Source organism: Poecilia reticulata, linkage group LG17 (assembly GCF_000633615.1).
Source record: "Poecilia reticulata strain Guanapo linkage group LG17, Guppy_female_1.0+MT, whole genome shotgun sequence".
Classification (NCBI taxonomy): domain Eukaryota; kingdom Metazoa; phylum Chordata; class Actinopteri; order Cyprinodontiformes; family Poeciliidae; genus Poecilia; species Poecilia reticulata.
The window spans coordinates 18,972,942-18,999,932 of NC_024347.1; the positions used below are offsets into that span (position 1 = coordinate 18,972,942).

Below are 26,991 nucleotides of genomic sequence, written 5' to 3' on the forward strand. Positions count from 1 at the left end.
TTGCACCTTTAAAGATATAAATTGGTGTTTCATAAGGAAAAGGCAGGAACCTCTGGTATAAAGGAAGACTGTATACCAGAGACTAGGGTAAAGGTAACCCTGATCTATTAGGATATTATACATGTTTTAATATGAAGGCTAAACCTCAACACATTGAAATTATTAAGTTGCTAGTTGAAATCCCATTATAACATATTTTAGCCAGCAACTTAGTTGCTTATTCCACTACATTTTAAGCAATTTGTGACTTAAAAGCAAATGTTTCTACAGTGAATTAATGTTGGCCAACCTGACAATTATCTGTTTAAGTAACAAAARCATTTTAGCTTACAAGCTAAAGCTTCCATGCTAGATTTAATACATTGTCAACATCCTAGTGATAGCCCTCTTGCTTATGTTAGCATTTTAGCAGATTTTCATTTACTATTTATTAGCTGATACATTGCTATTTGCATATTACATTAATTAATTTACTTGGACCACATTAGAGTGATGGCGTGAGGGATAAAGTTTTAGCTAAAATGATTTTGAATACACTTGATAAAAATTGACTAAGTTTAGTCAATGTTAGWCAACATGCTAGTCAGAGTCAGCATGCTAGTGACAGCATTTCATCTAACGTCTAACACGTTTTGGCTAAGGCTTGGAATACACTGATTATGGTTGGACATAAATACAGTTACTAAAATTTATGGAAGTCAATACAAAGTCATAATATGAAAACAATGCAAGCTTGTGTGTGTGTGTGTGTGTGTGTGCGCATGTGTGTGTAGCAGCAGCCACAAGGTGACACTGTAGTACACACCTTCAGCAGCTAAACTTGCCTCTGTAGCTGATCCTATCTTGGTGTAGGGAAACGTCTTTCGCTTTCGGTATTTACATTTCAGTATTATTTTTAATGATTTTCAAGTTGTGTGTTGGCGTGTCTTAAACCTATTTAAAGAAATCTGCGCAGGAAGTTTTTAAAGCTGTTAATTTGGCCTCTTAAGTGAGGAAGGCAGCGAGGATCTGATGGACTACCAAATGAGGGGTAAAACTGGACCAGGCTTCCTCCTGACAATCTGCTTTGATCTCCCAATCTCCCCTGTGATATCGAGCTCTGGGAAAGCCTCCTTCACACCTTGTAGCCCTAAAGCAGAAGAGGCAGGGATGGGAGGGGGGGGGGGGGGGGGGCAAGCTTCTCTGCAACCTCCACATCTTCCTCCTCTTCACTGCCCATCTTTTTCACTTTCTATACCCAGACATTCACCATCCACACCCACACCGGACTCGCTTTTGAAAGTCCAGGACCTGATTTAAAATTCTTCTTCAGAGCGAGTCATGCATTTTATATGCATGGTGAGAGCCGGAGAGGAGGTGGAGGAGGGATGGAAGGCGGGAGAGGGGCGTCTTCACTCCAAATGAACTTTCCTCTGCTGTTGGTCTCCTCGGGGATATTTCTGCGCACACACAAGCACACGCACGCACACACACGCACACACACACACACCCATCACAGTTTTTTTTTTTTTTTTTTCAATCTCTGCTTGGGCCTCATTTTCTTGTGCCCACTTGACTCTTTCAACATTAGGTTTTACTGCATCATGATCTGCACAGATTCCAGCGAGCAGCGAGAGGGTCCGCAGCCTTTGAAGACAAGTGTGATCAGAGCAGAGGCAAGAGGGCGTACAAAAACCTGGCCCGGGGGCATTTGTGAAGGGGAGGCGGGAGAGAGAGAGAGGGTTGGGGGGGGTATCTCTGCACTCTGGTGTTTAGCAGCCGAGGAGGGGAAGGCTGACAAGTGCAGCAGCGTTTGGGGACAGCTTTGATGTCTGCTGCTGCTTCTTCTGCTGCTGCTGCTGCTGCTGCTGCTGCAGTCCTTCACAAGGAGACAGTCGCCTTGACACGATCAGGCTCACGCAGGGCTGTGATAGATGTAACAGATAATCAAAAGAGTGTAGCTGATGCGCCGCTCCTCACCTTTGAGCATCTCTTATTCTCTCTCTGCCTTGTTGACTTGGCTCCGAGAGGCAGCTGAGAATCAATAAAGACAAACACAACACGGAGCTCGAGACCGCATCTGCTGGAGAAATCTGATTTATTAGGAACAATATGATCCCACTAGCTTATTGTGGATATAGCAGTAAACAACAGGAACACGATTCACTTTCTCTTTTAATAAGTGCTACAGGTTTTTTTTTTTTGTATAGATTATAGACAATGAAACAGGACAGCGACAAGAGTGCTACATTCATATATGCACAGAGGTTATAAAAATTACAGTATATTGCTGTTAAAGTTCTTCCTATTCCTGCGCAGGAATCGCCCTCTGTCTCATACAAACACACGCATCACTCTGTGAGCCGTGGCGGTTAAAAAGGAGGAGGTTTAGGTCTGGCATTTGACATTTTACACATTAGTTATTGTGTGAGCACGAAGCTGATGAAAGTGAAGCGGCTATAGTACAGTTACACTACACAGAAACCTCTCAGTGAACTGAAGACACACTGCCTTGCAAAAAGCATTCCTATGCGTTGAATTATTATTGTTATTATTTTTTCACATTCTGACAAAATTACAGCCACAAACTTCTATGGATTTTATTGGGATTTTGTGTGACAGACCAACACACAGTAGAGCATAATTGGGAAGTGGAGGAAAATTGATGCATGGCTTTCAAAGCGTCCTGTGCATTTGTATTCCCCAGCAGTAATAGGTACTTTTCAGCTTGTTTCTCTACCAGCTTTCCACATGTAAAATCTTACTATTTGGCCATTTATCCTTTTTTAACATAGCTCAAGCTCAGTCAAAGAACCTTAGTACAGATGCAGCGACCCCGGCATGTTTCACCGTGGGGATAACATTTCCACTCTGATGTTTAATGCTATTGTTTTGACGTCATAGCGTCTTGCATGACCTAAACTATTTCATCCCAGGTCTGACTGCAACTTTTAGTGTCGCCGTTCTGCTGGAGAGTGAACKTCTGACCCGGTATTAACCTGCTTTCCTCCAGGATTGATATACACTAGCTCCATCCAGCTTGCCATCAACTCCAAGTAGCTTCACCTGTAGCTTGACAAAGAAAAGATGATGTGCATTTTCTGTCACATGCTGTTGAAGTTWAGTTTTGGTCTCATCTTCCGCATGTTTTCCGTTTCCTGTACGCAGCAGAACTTTACACACAATTTCTCATGGCTTACTTACAACAGTGACTTTTGACTTGCCACTCTACCTCAAAGGCAGCGTTTTTAGCATGGACAGCTAACAGATGCTCTGACGGCAGCTCTTACACACAGTGAGCCTCTTCAGTGCCTTCCTGCTTAATGCTCTTCCATATCTTTGTAGGTTTGCAYTCACGTCAAACTCCTTCTGTTTTCAGATGATGAACTGCGAAGTGCTTTATGATGCGTTCAGTGCTTTGAATGCTGTCTTATAAGCTAACCGTGCTTAAAAGTGCTCCACATTTTAACCTTTGACCTATCTGGTGTGTTTCTTGATTTSCGTGATGTTTGTTCACAGAACAGCTGCTGACATTACACTGTATTTTATTTGTTGGCATCAGAGTAAAAGGAGTTTAATTTCACACACACCGCAGTTTAGATTATTCTTTTTCTTTTCTTTTTTTAAATGTTACATATCCTGTTCTGCACTACTCTGTCTTGGTCTATCCCATAAAATCCCACAAAAAAAAAAAAAAAAAAAACTGACTTTATTCTGACAAAATGTGAAAAAAGTTTTGCACGGCACACAGTATTCTCTGTCAGATACGTTTTAAATTAAAGACCAGTACAAGTTTACTTTGGTTTCCAGCTCTCTACACATGTATACTGTGAAGTTGTGGCAGTTTAAGCTGTGAGGAATAGTTTTAATCTTGACAGTATAGCAGCCTCGAAGCCGACATCAACGCAACACAAAGATTAATTTCTACACTTTGTTATATTAGCAGCCAGGAAACTATGTAGTTTACAGTGTGATTCCATAGAAAAAGGAAAATAAAAGTGACTAGTTTTATTCTGAAAGTCTGTAATCTTGTACCTTGAAATAAATTAAAGAAATGTAGCTTTATTCATTGTTATTTCTTCTCTATAGCCTGTCGTATTATAAATACAGTTACACATCATGGGCATCTATTGTGTTACGGTTGACTTTCATCCATGCAACAAAGAAACTGGAGATTTTCTAAGACAGAAAATTGAAATTCCCACTCCATTAAAAGGCTGGGAAGACGCGTCCAACCAAAATATTTTGGGGACTTGGAATTTTCCATCAGACTGCAACACAAGACGAACATCAATAAAACAGGCTGAAAGGAATAAAAATCAATCCCCCGGATGCTTTCGGAGGACGGACAGAAAAAGGGGGGCGGTGGGGGGAAACAGCTCAGGTTCCAACGACCAGGAGTCCACGACCGAAATGCTGCTGACTTGATTTCCGCCCAGTCACATGTGGCCACGCGAGAACATTTCTCAGTCAGTCCACGTCAACAGCTGTCTGTGTCAGAACGGATTCATTATTGAGTTACTGCGGGGCGGCAGCAACTGGGGGGGACACACGTGTCGCCTRAAACCTGGGCGAGACCGGACCAGACAATCGGACCCCGAGAGGACTCTGTGAGGAGAACCACGAGCAGTCACAAAACTCTTAGAGTTGTTTGTGCTAATAGTAAAGCTATAACTCTAACAGAGCGGGTGGTCTACTTCACATTACACCGCTTGAGRGAATGAGCTCTTAAAATTGTCTGGTTAGACATCGGAGGCCCAAGAAAGCAACATTTATTGTACCTCTAACTGATTCTCTCTGTGCGCTCGGCTGCACGTTTCCCTCAGGACAYTCGGCAACATACCGTCACGCTTTATTTTATGCTCCTTGAAAACACACACACACACAAACACGCACGCACACCTCCTTATTTGGTTTGGCATGCAAGAAAAATAAAAACCCAGCACAAAAATCAAGGAGCTTTCAGCTGAGCTGAGCTCAGGCTTCCTTTTCCTCCATTACAGACCCAGAGAGAGAAAGAGAGAGAGAGAAAGAGAGAGAGAAAGAGAGAGAGAGAGAGAGAGAGAGAGAGAGTAATAGTGGTGCAATGTGTTCACCTGAGCTGTGTGAGAAGTGAAAACAGTAGACACATGCTGTGCTGGCTGCAGTGAGCTGTTTCCATTACACACTCTGAGCAGCTGTTCTGCAGAAGTTCTTTGAAGGACGGCTGTAGGGAGGTAACTGGAGTCCGCAGCTCAGACAGGGTCCTTCATCCTATAGCAAGGTTGGGGGGGGAGGGGTTGGGGTCTGCTGCGTCTTCATCACCGAGCCCTCCTAACACAGGTCCCACACTTCCRCACACCTTGCTTGTGTCTATACTCTACCATTCAAACGTTCATGCAATAAACTAGTACAGAAGCAGGCAAGAAATGAAATAAAAAGACGTGCATTCCTCGTTCCTCCTCAGCCGCAGTCAGCTTGGTTTTCTTGCTCCTCCAACGCGTCTACGGACCGCGCCTCTGGTTCCCTCTGCTGTTTTTTTGATTCGTGTCTGTTCTGACAGAAGGGGGCATGAGGAAAAGAAGCGTTCACAGAAGAGGCTTTGAAGAGGGCCAGAATCAGTCTGAAGGTTGTCTCTGAGGGGGTCAGGGGCATCTTTGAAAACAGGAGGCGCAAGAAATAAAAACAAAAAAGGAGGAGGAGGAGGAGGAGGACGGTGCTGAGAAATAAAGTTGAGCCTGGAGGAGTCAGGAGATGGAGAGAGAGAGAGAGATACTGTTCACTTTTGTGCAAGGTACGCTCCGATGGTGACGCTGGCCGCTCCGAGCGCAGCCAGGCCAAAGACAGTCTTGATGGACGGCCAGTAGCAGCTGAAGACCGACTCCTTTTGTCTGTCGTACAGTTCCACAAACGCATCCTGGAAGAGAAACAAACAGAATACGAAGGTTAATCCGGATGCAMAATGAAAGACTTTCACCAATGCATGAGGCAATGCATGCTGTCATCGTCTTTGGTCCAGTTGCAAACTTAAATACAGCTGCAAAAAAGAAAAATGCACATCAGTGAGGAAATATATTTTAAGMATTTTCCCAACAACTGAAGGTAACACAGTTCCTTGAYWGGACTATRCGCTTGGAAAATACATAATGCCTCTCTAAAAAGTTTGTGACGGCATTTTTGCCGTTTTTGGCGCTTCMTTCAATYCTTTTGTGCAAAACAGAAGTCWTCATAATCAGGGAAAGCAAAACGTCCTTGTACGAATGGCACCAAAGGTAGGCGAGACACATTTCTTTATTTTGTTTTTCAGAATTACCCTTTMAAAGGTAAATCCCCTGCCGCTACCAGACATGGGTGGAAATAGAGTGTTATTACACCCATGTTGAAGAGAGATCCATTACACCCGCCTACGCTCAGGCTCCAAGAGAGATACCCAGAAGCAGGCTCCAGCCAAGCCAAACATGGGAGTCACCACAATATAACACCCCCGGCATAAAAATATATTGTTACTCTGTGGGGTTTAAAGAGGCAGGCTGCAAATTAAGAGCGTGTGYGTGTGTGTGTGTGTGGGGAGCGRATGCCTCAGCAGCATGTCTCAGATGAGGAAATACAGACGTCTGCTCATGAGCGGTGACGGCAGGAACAGCTGGACAGGAAGTAATGGTGCTAAGCTCTCTGCTGTCCRACACACACTCCAAGGCAGATTATCTTTAACCAAAGTACAATAGGCTACATTTCAGAGGTTTAAGGGAGGAAATGCCAGAAGCACCCATTCAGTATTCTTTCTTTTGTCACAAGGCCGACCACATGAATCGCTACATGGCCAAGCCATGCATCTGAGTGGATCTGATGTCTCTCTTTTTCAGCTGTAATTTGACCTGTCTGTGAACAATGGTGAATTGTTAAGTTTGATTCTTTGCAACAATTGCTGCGTTAGTTCCCGTGGGAATTTGTTTGTCAATATAATCGCRTCAGTTTGYTCACAGTGATTATGTTCTATGCTGCTTGGGAGAACTTTTTTTTTTYTTTTTYCCCCCCTYTTGCCCCTATTCAAGAAGGTTCATTCATTACGMCTGCATCACAGGATTTCTTAGAACGAAATAAAAAAAGAACACGCTACACTAATAAAAGGAGACTGAAGTGCTGTGGGGAGACAAAAGTATTTCCTGTTTCCCTTCCCATTCTGTGGCATTCCTGAGGCCGGGGTCTGATGACACAAGGGAGGAAGAATCAGCAGAATCCTGCAAGCTTAGGCCCTCTGGTGTCTTTAACTGCAACAGGGTCTTTTTAATTACCCAAGCAAAATACCAATGTCAGCGTGTTAACACCCAGAGAGGGAACGGAGTTATTCAGCAGTCATCAATACATGAGGGGTTACTTTAGTTCAAACTGCTAACCATTCAGCTTCAAACTGATGGCGCACCACTGTTACACATCGACGTTTCATCCATTCAAAGCGGCAAAAAGTTACAAAGCCCTCCTTACAAGAACAATGCTGCCATACTTWAAAGGTAAAAAAATTCACAAACTTGCAGACTGGTTGGTGTCGCTGCTTGTGGAAATTGGAATATTGAATTGTATGTCTTTAAGACAAGTACAGTTAACTCCAGGTAGACTTTTTCAGTAGAAAAAAAAAAAGAACAAATAAAAGAATTTAAAAAAAATGTAAAGATTTACTAAGTCACTCAATTTCAAGGCAGAATTGTTATAAAAAGCACTGAAGGACTTTGAATAATTTACAAGTTAGCAAATAGTCAAACGATTGGTAGTTTTTATGAATGTAACATATTTTTATTGTTATATTTGACACAGAATCATATGCCSATTTATTTATTTATTTGGTTGGTTGGACTGACGGATGTTTCACTTTTCAGATCATTTTGTCAAGCATAAAATTTAGTGTTTTGTTTAGGTTATATGATTCCAGTTTAGGTGAAAATATCAACATTTTAATCCAAATTATGCACATTTTAAATCCATTAGAAGATAATCTTAGGTTTCCACCTTCAGTTCAGAAACATTTTTCCCACCTACTTCACTAAAATGACACTCAACTGAGGACACAACTCATATCCAGCATGTGTGCATGTGACTGACCACCAGTTCGGCTCAACAAAATAGCAAGCTCATGATGAATGTCCTTGAGAGGCCCCAGACAGTCGCCATAGATTCTATTTAAATCCAAAACAAAAGAAGGCCAATTATAGAAAGGGGTTCACAAGAGATGTGATGGGAGTGTGAATAAAGCCCCAGAAGGGCGTGGATGGTAATGACTCCAAACTATCACMGGGGAGAGAAGAAGAAGCTGAGGCAGAGGAGAAGGGGAGGGGATGTCAGGTGAGTATCATGGGACCGAGACATGCTCCACTTCAGCTCCTGGAACTTTTTTTTTTTTTTCACCCATACGCCAATGTTTCCAGCAACCATGTGAGAAAGGAGCTAAACAAACCGTGAAGCTTTCTCCCTTTCTCCTCCGTCCCTGTTCCTCCTGCTGCACCGAAGGGCATTATGTTAATGCAAACCTTTGGAAAAGAAAAAAAAAAAAAAAGCAGCGATAAGCAGGTGGAGAACAGCGCGCTGAAATTTGACAGGGACACGAACAGGACAATGCATCTGCATTACGACAAAAGCTCCCGCGGCAAAGCCCCGCTAGCGTCAGCAGCAGCAGGTGTGCGTTTGGGATAGAGAGTCCAAACAGCAGCCTTTCAGAGTCTTCTTCTTCTTTTTTTTCTTTTTTTTGGATCAGTCGCTTTTAAAAGGTCACAGCCAGCCAACAGAGAGCAAGAAGCCAAGAAGAAAAATGTCTTCCCAGGTTCGTATCCCGCCCCTTTTCTTCACACAAGACGAAACCCTCTGAGACACTCATATGGACGTAACTGTGAGGAGTTGACGGGGTCCCCACACTTCTCCGCAGGCGGGAAACAGGCCGCTCGTGTGTCATGGTTACCCAGACTGGAAGCTCCGCGCGCAATTTGCTTTTCCCACCAGCGGGACAGATCTCGTCCTTTAACCTCTGATTTGTTTTTCACATGCTCGACACCTCTGGGTTTTGTTTGGTGTCTTCCTCGTGGACACAAAGGGATTTTCTTCCGCCGGCTTCCTCGGATTGGTCGGATGCTGTCTCACGGGGCGACAGGAATACCAAACATTTGCCTGWTCCTGTGGGGTGTTCGCTGTGCTTTTGAAAGTAATCCCTCAACCTGTTCGGATAATAATGATTCATCTTGCGCGCTTGTTAGCTCTGTTAAATAAAAACACACCCGCACACACACAAGCAGTAATTTGCCCAAGCTGTTAAAATGATTAGGTGGCCATCTCTGTTTTGTGACGTTTCTGTGGGCTGGAGGAGACGGAGTGAAAGGGATGTGGGTTAAAGTTCAGTTTGTAATTAGGGAGCCTGTTGTGGCTTCGCTGCTATATCCGCCACTGTACCAGGCTACCCCGCATGTTCTGTTTATTTTCAATCCATTCACATAGCAGGACACTTATAGGCCGATATTGCACATGCTGCCTCCCACGGCACCTCTTTGATTTTTTTTTTTAATGAGCTTCTTGCAGACTTCTTCTCACCTAATTAGAGTCAAACAAAACTCCCTTTTGAAGTTCCAAAAAGGGGGGAAAATGCCAGGAAAGCATTAATGTCCTTATAATTCATAAGTTCAGATCGACATATCTATTAATACATTTAGCTTCATCTCAATAGCATATCTACATTTACAAAAAAAAAAAAAAAAAAAGAACGAAATCCCTCACTAGAGGGGTGATTTGTCAGCTGCTGCTTGTCTGAGAAAGGTCAAATAAAACCAATTCCCCAGGGAGCCCTTCACAGACTGGCCCCAGATAAAAATTTGAGATGACGATGGAGTTTGTTGCAACACTCATTACCCGATGAATCCCCTTGTGTCAGCAGCCACAAAACAGCTTGCAGCAGCGGACAGAGAGCCCTTCGCTGACCTGTGACAATACTGCAATCCGTGGAAACAATGGTCAGACAGCCAAATGGTGACAAAGTGCACTGGGGAGCACAACACATCGTCTGTGCAAAGAACGTTAACGGATCAAACCACAGGACAATGCTAATACAGGAGCTCAGTTTAGCAGGATATGACCATTAACTAATCGCCTGATTGGCATGGTAATTTTTTTYCATTTGATTTTACCTTGGTTCGACAAAACAAAAAATGCAAGAAAGCAATTTTTCATAGAAACTGATGGGGTTCAAAACCTCAGTTTCCTGCGCCTGTTTGTTTTTTGTTTTTTTTAAAGTTGCACCAAATATTTTGAAATTATTTGTTAAATTCAGACTGTGACATTTTTTGGAAATCATTAAATAATTAAATCGTTACCACTAAAGACTTTCTGAGAGCGTGCTGGTCATTTGGGCGACTCTGGACATTTAATGTCTTTCCATCTTCATCTTTCATCAACAATATTTAACAACAACAAAAAAGGGACTGATCCATCACTGTTCAGGTTCCTGGGTATGAAATGGAAGAAGGAATAAATGAAACTGCAACATGTTCACTGGGTTTACAACTCGGTGCAAGTTGTAAACGCAAGGTGAATCGATTCAGTGCGATCTAAAGGTTGTCATGGAGATCTGAACATGCGATCCAAACATTTTATTGAGAGGGCGTAGAACCGAGTCCCCATGTATTTTGTTGGAGGTGCTGCTGGATTACGGGGTCCATTTTACAAGCCACCCAGTCCTTTTACGACCAGAGCAAGAGCTGTGTGAGAATTTTCTTCACATAGCAAAGGTCACTTCTCCAATGAGTCCAGTAGGAACCCTCATCACAGATACTATTTGAGGTAATCATGGACAGAACTTCATGCGGGTCTCCTCTTTGCTTTTCACAGACGATGAGGTTCTGTTGGCACTTTAAGCCATGACCTTCCGTTTGGATCACAAACTTTCAAACCAACAACAAACACAACTTTGTGTTTGAGTAGTGGTCGACAATTGAGTAACATTGTTGGATTTAGGATAAATTAGTTCTTAGAAATGTCTCATAAAGAGGGATGTCCGCCTTTATCTCTCAATCCACAGCTGGATAAAAACCATCTCCATATTTAACCAGGACTTCTTCAGTTTTTTATTTTACACTTTGCTTTTGTTTTCACACTTTGTGGTAGGCGATTACCTTGCATTTTATGCACATATGGAAAAACAGCCAAGTGCTTGTTTTGTTTACTTGTTTCCTTTATGCAAACGCATATTTCACAGTTGTTAATGTGCACTTAATGATATTTCCCTTAATATTCGGATTACCTGAATAGCTGCTCGTGGTGACATGATTATATTTTTATTTTAGCCTCTACAAAGTCACAAATTAATTATGTTAAAGAATGTCTCAGCAGCCACCCCATCAAATATAAAACATGGAACAGTAACAATGTATACACTCCAGTCACAGGTGTCCAAAACAATATGTTTGCATTGAATCTCCACATCCTTTTTGGAAGTGCTGGAGGCTGTTAACACTCGACAAAGGCACCAACCTCTCCTCATGTGAAAGAATAAAAGTAATAATAGCCTTTGCAAAGGAAAAAAAAATAGAGAGAGCGAGAGACCATGACGTGAACCATAAGGAATGGAAAACCTTGTTAGTTTTCTGGCTTCTTGAGTTTCTCTGCAAACTCAGGTTTCACACTCCCAACAGTCATTACATTCAGACGTAAAAGGAGAAGCTTTTTTGACGTTTGGATGCAACCCTAAAGGCTCATAAATATTCAAATGTGCGTCAGCGGCGGCAGCATTTGTGTGTTTACAAAACAGCTCGCTCTCCCATGGGAGAGAGCTTGCACCGCTGGAACATGAAACACGATCGCCAGTAAATCACCCACACTCCTTATGACACTGCATGCTTTTTATTGTCTCCATTATTCATTGTCTGTAGCTGCCAGATAAACAGGAGTAGTAACCTTACACACACACACACACACACACACACGCGACTCTGTTTTTTACTCTGGATCCATAGAGCATATTGTAAAGGTATCACACGCTTTAGCCTTTTGGAAATAAACACAAAGTTGTGAATATTTGTCAAAAGTAAGAACAAAAACATATGCATGGTTTTCACATTTCTTCTGAAAATATACATTTGTTGGAGGGTCTGCAATGGCACAGAGTTAAGCAAGACCCTTAGTCCTGTCACAGGTTCGAGTCCTGATCTGATGACTTCTGCTRCATATACAGAATAAATAAAGTCCTGTCCAATCAATTACATTCAGAAGTCGCTTACTTAGTAAAAAAGAATACAAAAAAATCAACCGTCTGATGTGCAAAGCTGGTAAAGACGTGGTTTTAAAGTGGTTCAACAAATATTACTTCTCACGCATTGCATACACATTTGTTGCTATACGTAAACTAACAGAAGTASCTGTTGCAATTCTGAGTTTTAACTTGTGCAATTGAGGCAATTGTTCACTATTCTTCCCCCTTGTAGAAAAAAAAATCCAATCCCAACACAGTAAAGGCAACCAGAGCCACTGTACTTTTTGGACAGATGTCAGGAAAACAGCATGACTTTCCAAGACCTCTGACAGAAAAAAAAAAACAGAAGGCAGTTCTACAAACCACTGACTTGGACAACCTGAGAAAAAATGTCTGGCTCACATTTAGGATTTTATTTGTATCCTTTTCCATCCAGTCCATAAACATGTGTCMCTTGTGTTAGTCTGTAACAGAAAATCTCTACTAGATACATTAATGTCYGTTTCAATTTGGAAAGGTGCAGGGGTATARATGCTTGTAAAGAKGCTGTATCGTCTTTGTTTTATTTATACTGTTAACGACAAAGTTAAGTACTCCAATTTGTGGAGCACTACCATATGATAGATATCTTCAATGCACATGCTTGGACCTCAAAGTCGTGAGCTAATCAATTTTTAAGTGTGCTGATTTTTAACTCAACATCTTTGGCAGCAAGAAATGAATGCCTTGCTTGGAGGGAAATAAACTGCATAGGCTTTGTTCAGTCTGCTCTCCTGGTTTCCCTGTGATCTTCATTAAAGCTCAGGATTTATTATCAGTCCATTCTAGATGGCCGAGATGTCAAAGAAGAGGATAAACTACAAATAAACAATAGTTTTTTTCCCCCTCWATAAATCTCCCTGACTCAGTTCCTTCTGCAATCAATCCGATATCCTCCACACCTCCTCCTTTTTGTCAACAAAAGGAGGGGGGGGGGGGAAATGCCCCAAAAATACACATGGCAGCTAAAAGAGGATGTTTCCTCCTCAGTGGATGTCCGCCTATCCGGCTACCTTGGAACAGGAAGGGAGTCAACAGCGGAGCAACTGCTGCGCTGCTATAAATACRGAGAAGTTTCATCAAAGCTCCTTGTTCAGGGCTTCCCAATCTAATAAAACACCTCTCACCTCCTCCTGTTCGGTCCATTTAAAAGGCCACAGATGACGTCCAAGAGCAGAGGGAGGGTGGAAAAGGGCAGCTGAGTCATCATGTGTTTGCGTGGATGCTGGTGTGCTCTAAAGTGCATGAGTGGCTTTCCAGTACAGACAGGATGTCTGCCACTTGAAGGCTGGGTGAGGACCTCATCTGAGATTGTAGCCTTTAATCTGAGTGTAACAGGGGAAGGGAAAAAAAAAAAAGCTTGTCATCTTCATGTGAATACAGAGGGGGGGGGGGACACTTTCCAGACTGGTCAGTTTTGTTCACATGTTGCAACCGGGAATGTAAAAAGGAGCACTTGTTTAAAGACCCACTTTGTAATTGAAAGTGGCCCTTTCGAACAGCCCTGAAACATTTGAGTGGAAGAAAAGAAGTTAATGATTACACTCCCAGTTAAAACTTCTCCACATCAGAGCTGCTTTATCAGCTTTGGTTTGCCGCTTATAGAAAAAAAAAACACACACACACAACAAAGCCCATCTCATTTTGGCACATGAAGAAAGCCTGGGAGCCCCTTCAGCTGAGCTGCTCTCTGCCTGACAGGAACCGTAGATGGAGACCGTGGGAACCAGCAGATTTCCCAGGTGGCCTATTGCTTCTCCAGTAACAAACACAATCCAGAGGAGGGGCTCGTTTCCTGCCATAAGGCGGCCCGCAGCCTCAGGCCTTAAAAGTAGGATCCGCTGACCCTCAAGACCACACAGCCACGTCTCCAGAAATAGACGTAGGAGCGCGAGCCAAAAACAGCTACTGTATATGGAGTCATGACTGGGATGTGTGGGAGCACCACCARTAACAGARGGGTCTTGTGAGTGTTCGTACAATAAAACACAGAGTTCTTTGATAGAAATGACATGTTTAGTAGTAGATCTGATGTAACTGGATTACTCAGCCTTAAGAGGTTTCTCAGTCAGGCAAGACAGTCTTTGTTGAAGGAACCTCAACAGTTCAGCCAGTGTGAAGTCACTTCCTGTACCAAGCRCTGCACAAATGACATCATTGTCTGGTTTAGAACCAAGCCAACCCAAGTATAGTCAGATCAGAGTGTGTATGTAGCCAGGGAAAGACTCGAGCCAAGCATGTAGTCATACTAATTCCATGAAAAGAGGGGGTGGATAGAGGCAGAGCTACAGTTTGGCGGACGCTGTAGCTAAGAGACTTTTTATTTGTTTTGAATCAAATCACCCGAGACTCGCAGGGAGTGCCTCGCAAGAGTGTTCRTATGTGAAGGAACATTTTCTCCGTTTTGTCACATCACACCTGCAAACGTGTGCCGAATTTCTTTGTGGTTTCGTGTGGAGAGCRACABAAAGTTCTTACTGGTGAGGTGGAAGTAATAAACCCTGTACAACTACATTTCATTGATGTCACAGCTGCACGCCCTTCGGGTTTGCATTCCAACCGTCCTTTGGAAAAATAGCTCAAACTCGGCTCATTCTGGACTTTGACTGGGACATTTCAAGGACGTTGTCCTTGCGGAAGATGCCATCAAGTCTTTTATTTATGCTCTACCTGGTTTTTTCCCCCAGACTGTATTTCACTCCTTCTGCCTTGCTGTCATCTCTGACCAGCTTCCCCATCCCTGCTGAAGAAAAAAAAAAACATTCCCACAGTATGATACACTGCCACCAACATGTTTGTTTATTACAGAGCTTTCTTTTGACTGTGGCTTGATTTGTACCAACATCAAATAATATTCAGGTCCAAAATTTACTTGCAAACTAGGCGACATTTTGAAGGCAATTGGTTAAATTGGATTTTATTTWGAGGGAGAAAAATGAGGATGAATAACTATCCATGAAATATGTTCTTTCTCTCTTGCAACAGCAGAGGCYTTTATGAATGTAATGCTATGCATTTCTTGTGTTTTTATGATGTTGCTGACATTTACTATACAAAYGACTTGACTCATCTTTCATTCCTTCTTTCCTTTCTTCCTTCCTTTTCTACTTTGTGTTGTTCAATCACATGTAAGTTGACCTAAAAWGCATTAGGATTAGAGCTTTTAATGGGACTAAATATACAAAAATTCAAGGGAGACGACACAAGGAATCTGTAATACAACCAGCAACAGTTACTCTTACAGAAATTAGACTTATTTGCTTTTTTYCCCCTGAATAGTCCCTGTAATTTCCCCTACAAAGGTAAATGTAACATCATCCAGGTGAGGATTAATCTTGTCAGGAGAGGAGAAAGTACCCTAACATCAAAGCTCGCCTCCCATTRTCTCCTCTTTCATACAGGAGAGGTCTTGGAAAGTCATCTGCGAAATGAAAGCTAGGTATTTGAGCGGTTTGTGTGACTCGAATACACAGGGGCCCGGTTTCAGGTTCTTCTGTGCGCCCATGTAAATGAGCGAGACCACACTCTGGGACGGGGGCAGATAGACGATCTCAGATGTCTGATAATGTCGGCGAAAACAGTCGTGCGTAAGAGGTACGACTCCCGCAGGAACRCCTTTGAAGTCAAGAGAGGAACGGGCGGAGGTCATTGAAAATGTTCCACAAAGTCACAGRCAAAAGCTGCTTTCTCCGACAAACTCTGGAATTAAAGTCGGTGTTAAAACTGAGTCAAACTTCTTGCGGTTCTTAGGTTTTCTGTGTCAGACAGSTATGTTAGAAAGTAACTGAAGCTCCTGCTGTTGTTTAGACTGACTGCAGAATGTCTTGGCACACAGAGGAGTTCATTGTCAACTCTGCAAGGTGAATTGGAGCCAGATCATGAACCTTTCACCACCTTGCTTGACAAATGGAGTTAGGTGATTTTACTCTCTAGCTCTAAATAAAAAGCAACATTGTGCATTGAGGCAAACGCTGTTGTTCTGGTCTGAGCTTATGGACCAATGATACAGTGRAATTGAGGCAAACGCAGTGCAGGGAAATTAAATCTTATCAGGTCGAAGTTTCTTCGTTTACGGATAAAGATGAGGATATTGTTTTCCACAATAGATGAGAATCAGTGTGTCATAAAAGTCGTAACATTTCCTGTTTCTAACAAGTTTTGAAGAAGGATATTTTGATAATTTTTTAGTCATTCGACTGATTTGGAGTTCAGGTGACGCTGAGGCTTTTTACTCAAAATGTACAAAGCTTTAATCAATATTATTTAGCAGTAACACGGGATTCATGGAAAAATGTTTATATTATAACATTTACATTTATTGTTCAGGAAGACAAGAAGCTGAAATGATTATTTTAGGCTTTGCCATTTTGGAAATGGTGGCRTTTCAGACTGAATGACTGATTAATGGCATTTGATTTTATGGATACATTTGTGCGTACTTTGTGTACAATGCATGTCCTATTTAGAATATTGTTTTTTGAAGTTGCATTGCAAAAGCAAATCTACATAAATTTGTTTCAAATAAAATTATATCTGTATCATTTTTAAGGCAAAATCTKACTTTAATTAATTTCCACTTGAGGATCAACAAGAAATAACTGTCCTTTAACATGTATTCTTCWATCCATCATTTAATATATCTCAATGAAWTTACCCTGGACTAGTCAACAGGCCTTCAGAACTAAGCATGCACAACTAAAGGCAATATAGAGAGGCTGATTAGCCTGACATCCTTGTTTTTGGACGGTGGGAGAAGGTYGGAGTACCCAGGGGAAACCCACAAACACACAGAGAGAATATTCAAATGCCACACAGAAGGGCCCTTTTTTTTGCAAAACAAGAGTGTTTACGGCTGCTGCATGCAGCCCTGTCTTCCTCTGTCACGTCATTCTTTAATTTCAAGAACTAATCAGTTATGATTAGAACTAAGTTAAGCAATGATGATTAACCCAAACTCATTATATGATTGCTATAATGTAACTAAATAGAATATTTGTTTGGTTGTCATTTTGCAAATAATCTATGTTCCTCTTACAATCCTTAAAAACAAGCCATACATGTTCAGCGTATTTTTAATTTTTTTTTGTTTAACACAACTCACTTGGGAATTTAACTSACTTGGGCATTTAACTGTTGCATCTAAGATGTAGTTATTTTTTTTCTTCACCTGAGATCACTGCAAAGCCATTCCTTGGCATGAACATCCTATGATGATCGAGTTTGGGGAAATTCCCAAATATCTCGTCTGGTTTTCACAAGCACATAAACTTTCACTTTGTAAATGACTGTAGAAATCCCCTTTCATTGATCTGACATCAACAGTCACCACTGTAGGATCAGCGTTGATATTGAACTCGGTAGCTTTCGATAATGAAAGCTACCAATTCTGACACACACAATTYTGTGTGTGTCAGAATTGTGTGTGTCAATTCTGACACACACATCCTAAGGCATATGACATATCTGACAAACAGATGATGCAACGCCACATACAGATATGAGATTCTTGAGACTTTATTTGGTGTCTATTCCTGTTTTCGTGACAGATAAAAAAAAACGGACATGGTGCTGAGAGACAAGATAGAAAGCTTTCTCACAGTCGGACTGCGGTTGCGAAATGCATGACAAAACTTCTCTAACTTCCATAGGAATGAGGTAATGTTAAAAGAAAGAGGAGGCGGGGACGGATATTCTCGGAGAGCCTTTCTCCAAATGAGAAATCCAAGCATGTACCCCCAGTCTGTTCTAGGATTGACTGTTGCCTCTTCTAGAAGAGGTTCTCAGATTTCCCCCTCTTTTCCTTTGTAAAAGGCTGGGAATACTGGGGAAAAGTTCATTGACCTCTCTTAGGCAACCAGCTGATTTTCATCTAGGCTGGGGGAGAGGAATCTCAGGAATGCATTGATGTGCAGAGACAAACAACTGCACAGTGAGCTTTAGTCACCCGGGCCGAGAAAGCCAGCAAAAAGCTCAGCTTTATGCCACAAGTTACGATTATGTAATAAAATCAGTCCAGTTGAGGTTTATTTCTCTTCAGTGAAGCAACGGTTTGACGCAGAGACGAATGCCATTTTTCCTCCCRTCTATTTCCAGTTCAATGTGACTCGGAGGCCTTGCAGAGGGCTGCGTCTGTTGTGCAAAAGGCTTTGAAAACGGTCGAATTGTTTGAACAGGCTGGCTTGCTCGGAGCCGTGTGACCTTCCTTGTCTGCGTGCAAAGACCAAAAGGAAACAAGCACATCCTACCTGATGAATTACAATTAGCTTGTCTGTTGTGACAGTGATCGTCCAGTGGGAAAATGTGCAGAAAGCAAATGAGGTCTGTGTCACTTCTGTTGAAAAAGAACATCTCTATCTTGCTCGAGCTTGGAAAAATGTTATCAGAGACTACTGAGCAGCCCGGTTGTACTCAGACAATGAGACCCAAACTCTACTTTTCACAGTAAAATGTACTCAAATACAAAGTTGAGACAGTACATTATAAAAAAAATACCTGTCCAGTCATTATTCTGTTCAGATACGGCTTTTGTGTTGCGGACGAGTATCGACATTGATCGAAAGGTCAATTGAAGAGGAAAAAGCCTTTACTCTAAAACCAACAAAAAAAAAAAAGACAGATTCTAGTTTTCATATCACGGAGATGTCTTTTGTCTGATGAAGCAAAAAATAAATAAAAAGTTGAAATGTTTGGCCGTTATGATCACAATTACATTTGGAGGGAATAAGGGAAAGTTTGCAAACCCAACTGTTAAGTTCGGGCGTGGCGGCACCGTATTGTCGGGTGGACTGGTGTGGTTCGCAAAATAGATGGCATCATGAGGCAAAAACAGCATGAGGAAATATTGAGGAAACATCTGCTGACATCAAATATAAAAATAAAGTGATGGCATAAATAAATCTTCCAAACAGACAAATGGGTCAGATCTCTAAAGGTGTGTGTGAGCCGTCCGCCCTACAAACCGGAGTTATGAAGCCCGCACAAAAAGTTTGTCCAAAATACTAAGGGTGTACATAAAGAGTCCAAATATGGCGTTTTCCAAATAGAAATAATGTAGGTAATCTTGTCTGATCTAAAATATAAGACTGTGAGACAAAAACCTTGTCGTTTTATGCAGTTCATGCAAACAGTTGGTTTCGACTACATGCTTACCTGCTTATTTTTACTTTATGCTGTGCAACRCCCATGTGGATGTTTCACGAGTATGTCTATCTGCTTTTTAGTCAGCAGATGGATCAGCTGAGGATCAGATGATGCTCGAGTCAGATGACTTTAACAAGCAACTTTCATCCAAAGTTTCTAGTATTAATTTTTGACTTTCATTTCAACATTAACTCAAATTAAATCATAATCATTTACTCAGTCAGCCCCATTGTCAACCATTCAACTTTTTCTTCTATGAAAGCAGCCATCAGTCYCGACCTGGCAATAAGGTTTATAACTTCATAAGCCTTTAGTTATTGCCTGCCCTTCCGTCTCTCCCGCCTTCCCCCCGACTCCACGGCCCTGTTAGCTGTACCTCCTGATCAAAGGCTCCTTCTAAAGTCCATCCATTTCAGGCAGGAATATTTTTCTCCCTCTTTTCCACCCCGGAATGCAGGAATGTAGACTCATTTAATTGAAACCTGGATTCCCTGAAGGTCAGGTTGCCGGTATCAGAAAATGGGTTYGCACAAACGAACTGAAAAATGTGACACAGCGCCAGCTGGAGTCTTCTTTTAACATCAGCGTATTGAAATGCTGTGGATTTTAAAGCTTGAGAAGTACATTTACTGGTGTCACTCTTTGAAGCCTTTTTACCACATAGCCTCTTGAAACGTGAAAGATTAAAAAAAAAGGGCCTTTTATAGGATCATTTGCAGAGTTGATTAACGCTCTGGTGGTTAGATTTACAGACATGCGCCTTGTCTAGACAGAAGTCAAAAAAATCCCCCAATAAAGCTAAACGGCGCCTGACATGAATACTGACGTTATAAAAAAAAAAAAAAAATCCGATCTGACATAAAATGACTGATACACAACCCTAAATAAAAGAAATGACAAGCTCTTAGAAGAAAAAAGATTCACTGTCAGTCCTTCTGCTTTTAGATCCACATTTTCTTTGAGGTATCTGTCATTATTTCTATGACAGCCCAACAACCAATTAAAGTTCTCCCCATTGGGGAAGACTGCATGTTAGGGTAAAATAAAAAAAACCCTGGCAACACCATATTTCACCCTCGCCGAGAAGGCATCACTTATATCCCTTATATATATTTTTTTACACCTATTGTCATGTTATAATGATAAACTTCACGGTATTTTATTTATTTATGTAACAGACCAACCCAAAGTGGAGCATAACTGAAAGTGGAGGGAAAACTGCACATGGTTTTTTAGCAAATAAAAATGTGAACACTGTGGCACTTTTTGTGTCAACCCCCCTTTTACTCTGACACCACCCAAAATAAATCTAGCACAACACACGGCCTTAAGAAGTTCCCTAATCAGCAACCAGAGTCTGTCTTTGCTTTTTATCCTCAGTGGTTTTCACAGAACAACTAAGAAACATTAGTGATGATGAACATCAAGACACACATCCGACAGGAGAGGAATAAAGTTGTGAGTATCTGTGAAGCTTTGAACATCTCATAAACGACTGCTCTATCTTTCATCCAAAAATTGGAAGATCCACAGGAGAATCAGTTCACTGGAAAACGTCAAGTGTTGTTCCCCTCACATCTGGACTTCATGAAAGAATGTCACAAAGAAACCTACTGGTGATAGAAAGGCATAACACAAGGCTACATGGCTGGTGGACACGGCACACTTATATAAGAAGGTGCTCTGGTCAGATGAGAACCAAATGTAACTTTCTGTCCTTTATGAGAATGTGAGAATGAAAGCGACTGCACGCCAATTACGACATCTTAATTGTAAATCACGGCGGTGGCAGCATCATGCTTCAGGGATGATTTTCTTCAGCAGGGCGGTGGAAGCTTTTCCGGCCATGCAGCACCAGCTTGAACGACAGCCCAAGCATGAAAAGCGTCCCATAAAATAAAGTCCCACAAAGTCGACTTTAACTGCAGGCTGAATTTTGTACGCGACCTGCATGGTCACTGGTTGGCTGTTAATTGAGTCTTTGCTCAAGGACCCTGACACCAAACGTCGGAAGCACTCAATCAATACAACATAGACAGAGTGATATCTGAGCAGCGGCTGACCTCACTCAGTGCTGAGAGGAACAGATCCGATTTCCTGTGGGGTATTTGCTCTGTAGCCAAAAAAACAAAATCACATCGGGGAGGGGGAGCAGAGAATTATTTACTCCAGACCTCCAGCGATGAGAAGAGAAACCTACTTACTATCATCTGGCTCTTGTCACTGTTTTTTATTTTTTTATTCCAGAGAGGGGCTTGGGGTGATTGGGGGGGCAGCAGAGTATGTATGGAGAGGAGCCAATAATGGCATTCTGTTTGTTAATGGCCAGTGCTGTGGCTAGTTGCACTGGGAAATCCCAGAGGATGTGTGTGTGTGTGTGTGTGTGTGTGTGTGTGTGTGTGTGNTGTGTGTGTGTGTGTGTGTGTGTGTGTGTGTGTGTGTGTGTGTGTGTGCGCGTGTGCAAGTGTGTGTGTTTGCGCTGAGGCCGAATGGCACAGCTAACAGGAAGCTAGGCACCCCGGGGCCATCTGCTCCCTGCCATGGCTCACATGTCACCCTGTGACAACAGAGCATTATTGATTCACACCGCCACATCCGCTTCTGTGTTCACACTGTTGATGTGTGTGTGCACGTGCCCGCGTGCGAATGTGTGTGTGTGTGCATACATAGCTATTCTGTGGACAGCAAATAATTGATTTGCACTACTGCATCCGCTTCTGTGTTTGTCTGCCTGTATGTGTGTGGTGTGCAATTTATAAAATTTAAAGGGTTATTCTAATCAAATCACAAAAATATATTTCCTCACCAGATTAGTAGTCATCCATGCAGAAGATGGCAGTTTTACTTTAAAGATGTGSCGTTTTTTTTTTTGTTGTTGTTTTTTTTCACATGAAACGTTGAGCGAGTGGCTGCAAACGTGGACTTTCTGCTCTCTCTCTTTTAGTTGCACAGTTTTTTGCACCAAGGGCTAATAACAAATAACAATAATATTTAGAAGAATAAGAACATCGGAAATTCAGACTTCATAAACTTTTTTTTTTTTTATCAAAAATTAAAGCAACATGAAGAATAAGCGAGTACATTACAGTTTAGTTATCACAGTTATTCTGGTTTTCCCTCTTTTAGTATAAATCTGTAATTAACTCTCTTTCCTACAACTTTATCAATCTCCGATTGTCTTAACCTGAATAAAGGTAAAACTAAAATGCTGTATTAAATCATGTTTAGTTTTTGGTGGATTTCAGCTAAGTTGTCTCGGTGCATCATCCTTATTTTGGCTTTGTCTTCCAACCCGGCTACAGATGTTCTGAGGTGTGCTCAGATGCACGTTTTCAAACCCAAACTATATTCTTTTAAGAGCAAACGGTATACTCTCGCAACCGTTTGAAATACCTCAGACTAGCTTAGTCATTTTCCAACCGCCCAATTATGCACATTTGCAAAAACACGGCTCAGGAGTCTGATTGCGTCGCTCACTCTCACCTCTCAATGAACTTGTTTGGACATTCATTTCTCAGAAAACTGACATCAACATCTCGTTCAGCATTATTTGACCTTCATACTGATATGGATGATGTAAGGTTGAGTATCTGTCCTGACAAACATCTATTCTAATCCTGGTATTTTACTAAAGCAAAATGTTGCAGACTGCAACATTATGGACATAGGAGCTTTAAACATTTAATCAATATTCAATCAATGTACAGGCCTGGTGGCACTTGTAGTCCATACTATAAAAATACTAATTCTTAAAAAAACCTTCATGTTTTTTTTTTTATTGTTAAGATGATGAAAACCTTTTTTTCACTTTGTTAATGTATTGAACATCATTTACTTTCTCTCTTTACACAAAAATAATCGTGTAGAGATGAATGAAAATAAAATGTTCTTTATATTCACTCAAGTATTTTAATATTTTATTTTATTGTTGTTTTTGTTTAACGTTCCTTTGTAGAAATAGAAATAGAACTGAAAGACCCGAAATAAACAAAATTWAAAAATAGGCGAATGGCGATCTATTCTATAACAATAAATCTAATGGTTCAACAAGGACTTTAAAAGCAGAATTTGTTTCTGTCTTTCTGACTGTGTTTGGGTGAACTTAAGTTCAAAATACTGTAAATTTAGACCAGTTAAGATGCAACAATGTGACGCATCTGAAAAAATCTCGTCTATTACTGTAATCACTTTTTCTGTTTCTTCCAGAAATAGAAGAGTGATTATTAAAATGTTACTTTAATATGTGARTCACAAATTAGCCTTTTTTGTCAGATTTACTCACATATGCTGGACGTGATCAGCTGAAAAACATGTTGATAGCATGTTAGCATAGCATGTTAGCACACCACGCTAATAAAGTTCAGTCGTATTCAATGGGTAGAAAAATCTTTAGAAACACAATAAGGTCTCTCTCTCTCTCTCTCTCTGTACTTATCATTATTCAACTTTTTTCTATTCTTTCGTCCTGGTAGTGTTGAGGTTTCCTCATGCTCAGTGTTTGTCTCATGCAACTCGTTAAAGAAGCTTCATCGTATTAACATATTTTCCCAAATAGGTGATTTTCTGCCAAAGATTTAGGTTGTACTGTCCAGGATGCRTTCATCAATGGACTATTGAAGGATTGAGGCAACTTATGAGTTCTCTGGACCTTAAGGCTGCTTTGGTTTAAAAACACGTACTCACTCTGGTTTAAACCACTCTTGAGTGAAAAGATTTGCTGCAGAGATACACACTATGACTTCTGGGAAACATTACATCCAAGAAATCTCCATCACCAGCTKCTACAAAGCCTCGTTTTCACACTGCTGATATGGATGCAAATTCCTTAGATGTTAGATGTGATTTAATTTTGTAGGACTGGTGGTTCTGCTGTTCCATCTTACCAGATAGCATGACCTCATCTAAGTACAAAGAGTTTTTTTAAATTATTATTAAAGAAATAAATGGCAAACATAATAATGTTTGCTTGTTTTCATCACATAAACTCATTACCTTAATATTAACCCACTTATCTAGGCAGCAAATCAGGTAAGATTGTTCTGAATGCAGTCATGAACACWGACACACACACCCAGATACCTCAGAGCAACCAATTAACTTCACATGCATGTTTTGGGACTGCTGAAGAAAGCTGGGGAACCAGAGAGGAGCCACACATGCACAAGGAGAACAAACTCCATGCAGAAGGAGAGCTAGATTTGAGTCTAGGACTTTCTCGCTGCAAGGCAACTGTGCTAAATACCGCATCACTGTCCAGATTGCAACTCTTAATGCAAACTCTGACGAGTCAATTTTGCTCATTTTAAATCCCTGCCTGTCTGTCCATCCTGTAATTCTAATATAAACTGCTTATGTCTACAGTCAGGGCAATAATTATTGAGCTTAAGATAACTGGAACTTCAGCATACAAGGCTGGAGGTTTGTCTGGCCACCACTCACAGTAAGGTGAGAAAAAAAATATCTCCAAGCATCTCAAGTCGTTGTCCATAGCCCTTGTAGATTTAGTCTTATAGTAAACTTTTAACTATATAAACAACCACAAACATATGTCTTCTAACTTGAACTGTTATTACCATTTCAGGTAGGACTAGCCAGAGTCCCAACTTGATTCTGCTAAACTCTTTGGATGGAGCWGAAGATCAGGGCGAAAGCTAGCAGACTTTTCAACCACAAAGACTTAGAGCTCTTCACCCAAGATAAATGATTAACATATCAATGGAAACATGCAGCAAGCTGGTCAGAAATTATGAGGAGTTGATTGCTCTAATAACAGTCCATTGATGTTTAAGAGGACCAAACATTATTTTTTAACCTGCCATTTTTGATGTAAAAAAAAAAGAAGAGAGAGATATAGTTCTATTTTCTATTGAGAGGTTCTGTTTGAATTCATATGAACAATGAGCTTCTTAAGTGAAAAAGAAAATCTGCCAAGGGTATGAATAATTTTGGACTTTGTTGTATATATATATGAAATCCCCTCATATCACTTGTTAGGCCCGGTGGAGGATCTCTGATGCTGTATGATTTGAATTCAGTGTGAAATTTTGCCTTTTTGTCCTWATCAAARAGTGTATGACTTAAGAGCTGCAGTATGTCATCAGCATAAGAGAAAAATATGTTTATAGTGAATAAAATAATTGATGTTATTAAATAGTTAACATGTCAATTGCTTTTCAGCTGCAAACATTTCACATAACTGATAACTGTAATCTGAACTGTACTATGCTAGCCCATAAAAATGCTTTCGGTTTGCAAAGAAAAATGTTTCTGTAAGATTCCAAGAGCTGGAGTTCATATTCCCATCACGGTGCTTTATATAAAAAATAAATAAATAAATAAATAAATACTTTTAGCGCTTTGTCCTAAGATGATCAACAATAGTGAAAGAATGGGAGGAACAGTTTAACCTTGCCCTATATTGATATGCTGCACAATACAAGGGCGTGCCTTGTGGCAAAGTCAACTAGTGTCTCAGTAGGTGGCTCATTATCCAGCTCCAGCACTGACAGGAAAGGTGAAAAAAACTCTTTTATCTGCTGTCTCAAATTGCTCAGTGGGACTTTTTTTTTTTTAATGCAGATCAGTGGCAGGTTTGTTATGTGAGCAGGAAAGATAGCACGGATGCAAACAGGTCAGGGGTTTGTGTGCAACATGACAATTACAGGACCACACAGGAGAAGTGATGGTAATGCAGCTATATTTAGAGGCCTCTCACATGTCCCTGCATTTTTCAAGAATCTGGAGCATCACCTGACACTGAGAGTCACGTCTCGGGTATTAGTGTGTCGTTTGTTCAGGCATGAGGCCTGTGTGTAAATATGAACATCCTCAAAGTTGTGGAGTGAGACAGTCACAGGTAAAGGGACTAAAAAAAGATAACGCAATACCCCATCTGAGGTGTAGGCAGACTTTATAGTTCCACTTGTGGAAGATGCATTTAGTGCCTGGGCTTGTCTATTCCATATATTATTCATTAGTGTGTGCTTTGAGTGGTACAGAGGGGCTTTTAAATAGCTCAGGCATGTGCTCTTTGTAAAACCGGAAAGCATAAGGCTACTCGGTTGCAATATTTTAAAGGAAATAGAATTACATAAATTTATCTACATAATTCATCAATCGTAAATCTTATCTGAGACCCATAATTAATAACAAGGGGATATTTGCTCAAACTTCAAATATTCAAAAACTCCTTGCATCAGCAAGGATTCTTAAAAGTACGCACAACCGACAGGAATATCTGGTTAAAAAAATAAATAAATAACAAAAGTGGCTTAAACCTTTCACTGAGCCTTCAGAAAAGAAAAACCTTTATTACATCTCCATTATTTATTTACAATCGCTGTTCCCCAACAGACATTCCTCCAGTTCTCCAGAGGAGGCCCAGAAATAAGCACGCAACAGGATGGGGTGGAGGTTTCTCAGGGGAAAGGCGAGGTCATGGAAATAAAAAAACAAAACCCACATCACTTTATCACAGCGACTGTGACAGCCCAGTGTTTTTTTAGATAATCGAGTTGTTTGGGCGTTTTTCACGCTCAGCAGTGATTCCTGCACTTTTGGAACGTTCACGAAACGCTCGGCATGTGTGGAATGAGAAAGATGAAGCAAAAATATGACGCAGAAGCACAAGCATAATA

The 26,991-nt window shown here is 41.0% G+C and overlaps 1 protein-coding gene across 1 annotated transcript in view; it reads right to left on the reverse strand.

The window, feature by feature from the left end:
• Window positions 1–2,047: 2,047 nt before the first annotated feature.
• The window catches only part of bcl2b (BCL2 apoptosis regulator b), a 34,186-nt gene continuing 9,242 nt past the window's right edge, over window positions 2,048–26,991 (reverse strand). Inside the window, exon 2 of the mRNA XM_008434088.2 lies at window positions 2,048–5,875. Within this exon, the coding sequence (XP_008432310.1) occupies window positions 5,738–5,875 (138 nt within the window). The 3' untranslated portion in view covers window positions 2,048–5,737. The remainder of the gene's footprint in view (window positions 5,876–26,991) is intronic.